Source organism: Gadus chalcogrammus, chromosome 10 (assembly GCF_026213295.1).
Source record: "Gadus chalcogrammus isolate NIFS_2021 chromosome 10, NIFS_Gcha_1.0, whole genome shotgun sequence".
Classification (NCBI taxonomy): Eukaryota; Metazoa; Chordata; class Actinopteri; order Gadiformes; family Gadidae; genus Gadus; species Gadus chalcogrammus.
In genome coordinates this window covers 6,329,690-6,338,686 of record NC_079421.1, presented here as the reverse complement: position 1 = coordinate 6,338,686, position 8,997 = coordinate 6,329,690, and the positions used below count along the sequence as shown (strand labels likewise).

Genomic DNA, 8,997 nt, shown 5'->3' with positions numbered 1-8,997 from the left:
GCATGTTGTTGTGTATTTACAGGTGTTTGTGTGTACTAACAGGTATTTGTGTGTGTCTGTGTGTACTTAAAGGTGTTTGTGTGTGTTGTTGTGTACTTACACGTGTTTATGTGTCGTTGTGTACTTACAGGTGTTGTTCCCGTTGGAGCTTCAAGACGTCACAATGCAGTTGCATCCTGCGGTTCTCACTGTTCAGGAAGTATGAATGAATAAATTCAGAAATGTCAGACTGTAAGTCAGATAAGTAAAAAGATATGAAGGAATCGCCACTGTCAACCATTGAATTAATCATTTGAGCTAATTTAGCCAAATGGCTTCATTGGTTACAACTATGTGTCATTCTGTTTCCTTTAGAGCAACTCCACAGCCTTCAAAACACTGTTAGGGAATACATTAATACAATGAAATCAATCTTACCTCTTCCTCAGGTCCTCTTCTCTCCCTCGTTTAAAATGATCCAGTGCATCTCTTGTTAAATTAACACGCCAGGGAGACAGTCGATTCTCTTTCTGTGCAGCCATGACGGCAGGCTTTCATTCACAGAGATTAACAGGGATTAAGAATAGCCCTCATAGGAAGCACTGATAAAGCCAGACAGGGCACCGTGCATACGACCATCTGTACTGATTTCATTTTGTCACAAATAAAGCATCCTTAGACCATACCCCTTGCATGTTCTATGGCAGGGTTGGATTATATTGATTGAAGGACCATGTTTGTGGTCATTCAATCAACATGTTAGTACACCCCTGTGTATTAACATGGTAACTGTGTTTGTAATCTAATACTGTATAAACCATAACAGAGGAATATTGTTCAATAAAGGCTGTTGCATACAGACGTGAGATTAATCCTTTTTTTAAATCGAAACACTTTATTGAAAGTGCCTTTTTGTTCACATCACCAATCATTTGTAATCTATTACGAATAAATGTAATGATTAATATGTTTAAATTAATGGCTTGCAGCAAAATGAATTGAATGCGTTTGAGTCTTGTTATTCAACAATTAATCATTATTATTTCACGTTTTATCAATATAAGTCTCGCCCTGATTTAAACTCACACTGAGCGGAACCTTTAGTGTGCAGCTGCTGGGGTCGCGGACTGAATTTTCCTGTAACACAGTCGTTCAATTCTTAAACCAAAGAACAAACCAATCAAGAGTGGAAAAAAATAATAACCCACATTTTAAAATCCATTTTTGTCCATTTATGTTAAGTATCAGAATGTCACCGTTAAATTTGAATACACCGAGCAGCATTTCAGCTAGTAGTTGTTCAGTACGTCTGTCAAAGCGGTCCCCTCTGTTGTCGCTCCTGGTTGCCACTGTGCCACTGGTTCCACTGGTTTCACTGGTCCACCACAGCCCGAGAAATCAGTATCCAATGGTAATTCGCAAGAAAGATGGCCAGCTTTGCCAGTAACACGTATTCTCGAGTGGAGAGAGTATGCCGACACATGCCCGTGGTCCTGAACACCTTCCTGGTCTTCTCCATCACGGGGGAGGTGAGCTACCTGGTCCTGGTCGAGGCGCCCCTGGAGGCGGACCGGACCCGGACGGAATGGATCAGCTGCTGGAAGCTGATCCATCTGTTGGCGCAGTACTTCATGCTGGGCAATATCTGCTGGAACGCCTCGCTCTTTGTGAAGACTAGCCCGACAATCAAAGGTGTCTTTCTGGGAGGAGAGGGCATGGCCCAGGGATGGAGGTAAACAATGCATGCATGCTGGTTATAATATGGCTTTCCTCATGATCCTGATATACCTACCTTTTGTTTATTTATTTGAAACAGCAGTAGATGTTAAAAATAATTATAATGTTCATTATGTAATGGAGAACGGGGTGTTCTTAAGGGGGTTTGACTTCCAGCCAAAAGGTTCTAAATTTGTACCCAAATGTCGGCAGTCCACCGCCTCCCTGGAAGAAAAGAGACTCACGCTCTGGATGAAAGCGTATATAAAACGTAGATAGCAAATTTACAGTCAGCGAGCTGGTACTTCTCCTTCAGTGACTGAGTCTCGTTCTCTTTCTTTCTTTCTTTCTTTCTTTCTTTCTTTCTTTCTTTCTTTCTTTCTTTCTTTCTTTCTTTCTCTTCATCTCTCTCCATCTCTCGTGCTCACCATCTCTCTCTCTCTCTCTCTCTCTCTCTCTCTCTCTCTCTCTCTCTCTCTCTCTCTCTCTCTCTCTCTATCCCTCCCCCCTCCCCCACCAGGTACTGCTACACCTGTGAGAGCCACACCCCCCCGCGCTGCTCCCACTGCTACGACTGCCGTGCGTGCGTGCTGCGCCGTGACCACCACTGCGTGTTCTTCGGCCAGTGCGTGGGCTTCCTGAACTACCGCTACTTCCTGTGCTGCCTGCTCTTCATGTGGGCGGGGCTTCTGTACGCGGTGGTGATGAACGTGGAGGTGTTCATGGTCATCCTGAAGGAGGGAGTGACGCCCCACAGTGTGCTGCTGCTGCTGGTGCCCTGGATCATGCTGGTCTCAGGTGTGTGTGTGTGTATGTGTGTCGTAATGATGTTGTAATGGTGGTCATGCACACAGATCTGTGTGTGTGTGGGGGTGTGGGTGTGTGTGTGTTACGTGGTTGGTGGAGTAGAGGTATTAGCCATGGATGTCATCCACATGTATTTACTCTTGCCGTGTGTGTGTCTGTGTGTGTGTGTGTGTGTGTGTGTGCACTTGAGGCACACTTCCAAATATTTTTGGATGCATCACTTAGAGGTTGAAAATGTGCGTGTAGGCAATAGAGAACCCTGTTAAAGTTAAGAAGAAAGAAGAACATTGAATAGCCCTATTATTAAAATGAAGAAAGTTGTATTTTGCATTATACAAACAGTTTTTTCGCATGTATACAGTAAATGATAGTGTGCAAATGGCTACAGGGCCTAAACTGTACTCTAAAGCTAATTAATCCCTTATTGCTGTGTGTTCTCCTATGTATGTTATTGCGTGAAGCAATAACAGAAGTGTGAGCATGAACACTTAAAGATCTCCCATTCTCTCGGGCTGTCACGCAACCTGTCACTCAACCCCCCCCAGGCCAGGTGTCTCCGCGCGCCTTCGCCTTTGCCTTCATCGCTGACACCTGTGTGGTGGGCCTGCTGCTGGTGTCGGCCTTCCTCTTCTTCCACGTGCTGCTGCTGCTGCGGGGCCAGACCACGCGGGAGTGGTACTCGTCGCGGCGACCCTACAGCCAGGGCCCATTTGGGAACCTCCGCCACGGCCTGGGGGCCCGCTGGTTCCTCTGCTGGCTCTGCCCGCTCATCCCTTCGCCGCTGCCTGGGGACGGCATCCACTTCCAGGTCACGGGGTCGCTGGAGCCCGCCGTGGCGGCGCGCTAGAGCGGAGGAGCTCAGCGTAGATCTGCTGGAGATGGAGCGGGAGGTGGAGGTGGATAGGGAGAGGGAGGGAGGTGGAGAGAGGGAGGTGGGGGTGGAAGTGGAGGTGCTTAAGTGTAGCCCTAACGGGGCCTTCTTAAACAGACGTTTTTCCTTCAGCTGTTAGAGACGAGGGATATGGTGTTGGTCAATGATGGTCCTCCAACTCAGACAAAAACACAAACACACACACACACTGAATGACTGACTGACTGACTGTCTGACTGACTGACTGACTGAACCACCAAAGGCCTTTGTGAGAGAAAATTATGACTTTTCGATAGTCATCTAAAAGCTAATTACTACTGTTTAACATATTACAAGGTTTACCATCAATATATTACCGGTAATTTTTGTGGTGCAAAATGGTCGTTCAAAATAGTTGCAGGTGAAGTGGAACATCATAACTATTTGTAGAAAACACAAACTATTATTTTCAAGCACTCTTTCTCTCTTCAAAATGACATGCTATCTAGCATCAAGCCAAAGCATTTGGGGGGGATCTGAAAAAGGAAATCAACAATGAACATTGTTCAATGTGTGGAAGAAAACCACATTAGATATAGTGTTGTAGACGGTACACAAAATGGTGATTGCCATCCAAAGGTGTGTATGTTGCCAAGAGCAGGACAAAACAACACTAGCACTATCCTTCATATGTCTGAGCTGTCCACATGTGTTATAGGTTGATCATATGATTTATTTGCACTGAATATACGTTTTTTGGTTTTTTTTCGGCCTTGAAAATAGAATTATGAGCTTCATTATGAGCTTCCAGTTCAATAAGCAAACAATTATATATGATTATATTATTAATATATATTCTTATCTTTGTTGGACATTTGATGAATCTCAGATTTATATAATTTTTTATATGTTGATTTGTAAAGACCATATGACAGAAGTCCAATATTTTAAGACTTTTAATAATATGCTGATGTTCCTAAATTTCCACTCCTTAGGAATTGGTTAAATATCACCATGTAGGCCTACTTATGTTAACAATAAAGAGTTGGACATTTTAAAATGATCTTGTTTTATTCTTTATATTTTAGCCTAATTATCAATATTATAGATATAGAGATGTTGTATTTGTATGAGGTAGGTGAGGAGCCAACCTCGGTATGTTCTGGTATCAAATTTTCGATTCCAATAGGTTATTGGTCAGTGTGAAGATGCGGTGAAATAAAATACACCCTTAAACCATTACCAAACTTTACTAATGCATTTGGTGTTCAACTGAGTCCGTGGAATTCATCAACCAAACCTTTCCGCTGTGATGATCTAAAGCACTAAAGCAGCGATTCCCAACCCCCGGTCCCCGGACGGGAGCCGGTCCGTGGACCCGGTAGTTCCGGGACTAGAAATATTCCCAGAAAAAAATAAATCTTATTTTGTAGTTTAGGCTATAGTCATTTTATCTCCTCCAACACATAGACATAACATCGATCAATATGCAACTAAACCACCGTAAAATAAGCACATTGATGCACTGTGTCTTTGCACTATACTTTGTGTTTATTTAGGTCTCAGGTGACTAAATATAATTCAGGAATTTCATTGCTGTTGCTTTAATTGTTGTGAAGATGATAAATAGACCATCTTGAAAAACCGCCACATCCTTTGTTTAAAAATGATGTATCTTATCTTACAATTAAGGCATAAAAATGGACTACCGGTCCTCCAATTATTTTTAATGAATATGTCGGATTGCCAGTCCTTGGAACAAAACAGGTTGGGAACCCCTGCACTAAAGCACACAGCCGCCTCGCGCCCCACCCAGATCAAACAAGTCGCGGCTGCCCGGCAGAGAACAGCCCCCCCCCCCTCGTGACCCGCGCATCACGGAGGAGGAGACAGGATCAGATCAAAGGAAGCGGCAGAGCCTTGGCGATCCTCGCGTGCGTTCCCGTGCCCGTGTCTTGGCCCGCGGAACGTCTTTCAGCTCGGGGGACCCTGTGGGCATCCTCACTTGGGTGTCGTCGGCGAGACCGGATATCAGAGGAGATGCTGAGATGCTGTCGATAACCCGCAATTATCTACCTCGCGTGGATGAAGCCCGGTTGTGATAAACAGCTGCTCGTGCGAACAGGGACAACATTGACTTTCTTTGTTTTTTTATTTATCAAGAACGACTACTCAAAGACCCGGGCTGATCCACCGCTTCCATGGCGTCCGGCTGTGACACGTTCTGAGCGGAGGCTCGGGGAGATCGGCGGCGCAAGGCAAGATGAAGGCGCCAGGGAGAGCGAGGCGCACGCGGCTCCTCCCGCGGCTGTGCGTCTGCGGGCTCGCTCTGTTGGCCGCCACCTGGCTCGTGCATTTGTTTAATGTCACAGGTTGGTATAAGGGAAGAAGGATATTAGAACAATGCTGGGGTTTGATATTATAGTTTATTGTTAATTAATTAACTCAGTCGCGTGCTTTTCAAAACAAAAGCCATCGGTTCGGACTGCAGATGTTATTTTCCATGAGGAAACGCATTAGAATGTTATAATTTAGGGCAACAGACATCATGGCTGTATATCTCATGGTTCTTTATTTGGTTGATAATCGTGTGTTGGTCGTTCCGGCAGGTTCAGAACGAACGTATGCGGACAGCGTCCGACTGTGGTCCAGGAGAGAGCTGAACCCGCAGGACACAGAGCCGGACAACCAGACCTCCAGCACTCCCAGAGCGGGTCAGTCGTGTGTGTGTGTGTGTGTGTGTGTGTGTGTGTGTGTGTGTGTGTGTGTGTGTGTGTGTGTGTGTGTGTGTGTGTGTGTGTGTGTGTGTGTGTGTGTGTGTGTGAGAGAGAGTATGTGTGTGCGTGTGCGCGTGCGTGTGTGCTTGTGCCAGCGTGTGTGCCTGCGTGGGTGGGTTGGTAGGTACGACAAATACCCAAACACAAATTCCACAAATTGAGAGTTGGAAGCATTAAACGGGCAAACCCTGGTCGGTGATGAGACAGCATCCTCCCCCGAAATGGGATCTCATTAATCCCAGTCTGATCCAGCCATCACTGTCTCTGCCTCTGTAGATATTTAGTGCACCCAGACTGGGCATACTGACTTAAGTTGCTTCGTGGCTATTTGATTGCAAATAACAATGATTCATGTTAAAAATCAATCAATCGAGTCGATCGCACCACTGTAATCATTAGGTTGAGTTATTAATTGAATACATCGGATGTCTATATTACAATATGATTACAAAAAGGTATAACATTTCCTCTATCCTCAGTCGGTCAAATCATGTTCATATTTCTTTATTTTTAAATTCATGGGGATATAGCGATTTTACATTTTAAAGTGCTACTGGCGAATTAGATATGATTTTATTTCCGGGCTAGGGCCCCCTGAAATTTCTTTGTCACCCCTCTACCACGCAGCCTCCCTAACACACGCACACACACACACGCACACGCACACGCACACACAGACACAGACACACAGACACACACACACGCGCACACACACACACACACACAAACATACACAAACTCACACATACAAACCCATACTCACACATGTGTACGTACTAACACACACACATACACCCGCACACACACACACACCAACTCACACATACAAACCCACACGCACACATGTGTAACACACACAGACACGGATGCTCTTAAACACAGCTACGGCCTTTGAGGCCTACCCCCCTCCCCCCATTACTTTCTCACCCTCCAACACACACACACACACACACACACACACACACACACAGAAACACACACACACACACACACACACACACACACACACACACACACACACACACACACACACACACACACACACACACACACACACACACACACACACACACACACACACACACAGTAGTTGCTAGGAGACAGAATGCTGAGTTTCTGGTTGGATGCCACGTGCATCTGCCGTGGTTCAAAGTGCCCCCCCCCCCTAACGGCCCGCTGATTAGAACTCTCTCATCTACACCATGCACGCATAGATACGCACACATGCATATACATACGCACAGACACACGCGCATACATACGCACACACACACGCATACATATACACACACGGCATACATATACACAAACACGGGCATACATACGTACACATACACAGATGCATGCATGCACACACACAGACGCGCATACATACGCACACACGCACAAACATACACACGAGCATACATACGCACAAACGCACACGTACACATATGCACAGCTGCTTTTGTCTTCGCTGGTTACTGAAAGATGTGTAGCTGTGATGAAGGGGAGAGATGGAGCTGGGAAATGTTTTCAAGAATGTGATTTCTAACACGAGAGGGCGGGTAAGATTTGCCACAAGAGTGCGGAAACGTGATTCCTCTGTATAATCGTCCGCTGCACCGTTTTAAATGACTAAACAACTCTAATGAATTACCCAACGACATCTCGATGAAAACAAGGAGTGAGAAAATGAGTCAAAACATTCCTTATAATAGGAATCAAAGATCGCAGCTGAGCTGGTTAAGTCGCATGAAGCGTGAAGACCACCACCATCACCATCACCATGATAACCTTTAAGTAACTGGTACACCTGTTGCTAGGGAACACAACAGCGGGGTGTTCAATTGATGAAACATGACTGTTCTCCCTAGGCCTGAGCTACCTCATTATTCTAATACGTCTATCTGTCTTTCTCTCTCTCTATCTCTCTCTCTCTCTCTCTCCCTCTCTCTCTCTGGTGCTCACCATCTCTCTCGTGCTCACTATCTCTCTCCCTTTCTCTGTCTCTCTCGTGCTCACTATCTCTCTCTCTCTCTCTCTCTCTCTCTCTCTCTCTCTCTCTCTCTCTCTCTCTCTCTCTCTCTCTCTCTCTCTCTCTCTCTCTCTCTCGATCTCTCTCTCTGTCTCTCGCTCCAGCCATACACGAGTTCCCTGAAGACGTTTTCACTCCCAAACAGAGGAGACAGGGAGCGATCCTTCTTCATGTCCTGTGTGTGAGTAATCCCTCGACTTTGGCATTACGGAATAAATATCTGCTTTTGCATCGACAGCCGCACACACACAAACACACACAAACACCCCCCCCCCCCTGTACACACACACACACACACACACACACACAAATATGCATATGCAAAGCGCTGCAGAATGCCTCAACCTGGCCTTGTCCATTTTGTCTCCCAGGCTGTTTACATGTTCCATGCTCTCGCCATCATCTGCGATGACTATTTTGTGCCGTCCCTGGAAAAGATATCAGAGGTGAGCCCCTATAGGCCTTTTACAAGCTGGCCTTGAGTCACTTTAAGTATTTTAGTGTGCGGAGAATGCAAATGGAGAATGTGGAAATTCAATGGTGAAAGGTCCAACAATGTGTATGATGTGATTTATAATCTTTGCTCTTGTTCTTGGAAATTATAGAATCTTCAACTCAGTGAAGATGTTGCCGGGGCAACCTTCATGGCGGCCGGGAGCTCTGCCCCTGAGCTCTTCACCTCACTGATTGGTCAGTAAGAAAGCCTGCTGTATAATTAGCCAACCATACGCACGTCAGCCATTTGCAGCTGCAGTCATACTGGTCTTAACAGGGTTTGATGGTCAGGTTCTGGTCCCTGTAGGAACCAGTTTGGTGGAGGAGGCCTGGGCAGCGAGGTCGAAGGTTCAGAT

General features: G+C 45.7%; 2 protein-coding genes across 2 annotated transcripts in view; both read left to right on the top strand.

The window, feature by feature from the left end:
- Positions 1–1,146: 1,146 nt before the first annotated feature.
- On the top strand, positions 1,147–3,393 carry zdhhc24 (zinc finger DHHC-type containing 24). Its single transcript, XM_056600979.1, has 3 exons — positions 1,147–1,711; positions 2,216–2,493; positions 3,048–3,393. Exons 1-3 carry the CDS (start codon positions 1,407–1,409, stop codon positions 3,347–3,349), a joined length of 885 nt encoding a protein of 294 aa, XP_056456954.1. The 5' UTR covers positions 1,147–1,406; the 3' UTR covers positions 3,350–3,393.
- Positions 3,394–5,324: 1,931 nt separating this feature from the next.
- Positions 5,325–8,997, top strand: part of LOC130390828 (sodium/potassium/calcium exchanger 3-like) — a 13,474-nt gene continuing 9,801 nt past the window's right edge. The window contains exons 1-5 of the mRNA XM_056600980.1: positions 5,325–5,724; positions 5,962–6,066; positions 8,251–8,327; positions 8,518–8,592; positions 8,752–8,836. Coding sequence (XP_056456955.1) covers positions 5,616–5,724; positions 5,962–6,066; positions 8,251–8,327; positions 8,518–8,592; positions 8,752–8,836 — 451 coding nt within the window. The 5' untranslated portion in view covers positions 5,325–5,615. The remainder of the gene's footprint in view (positions 5,725–5,961; positions 6,067–8,250; positions 8,328–8,517; positions 8,593–8,751; positions 8,837–8,997) is intronic.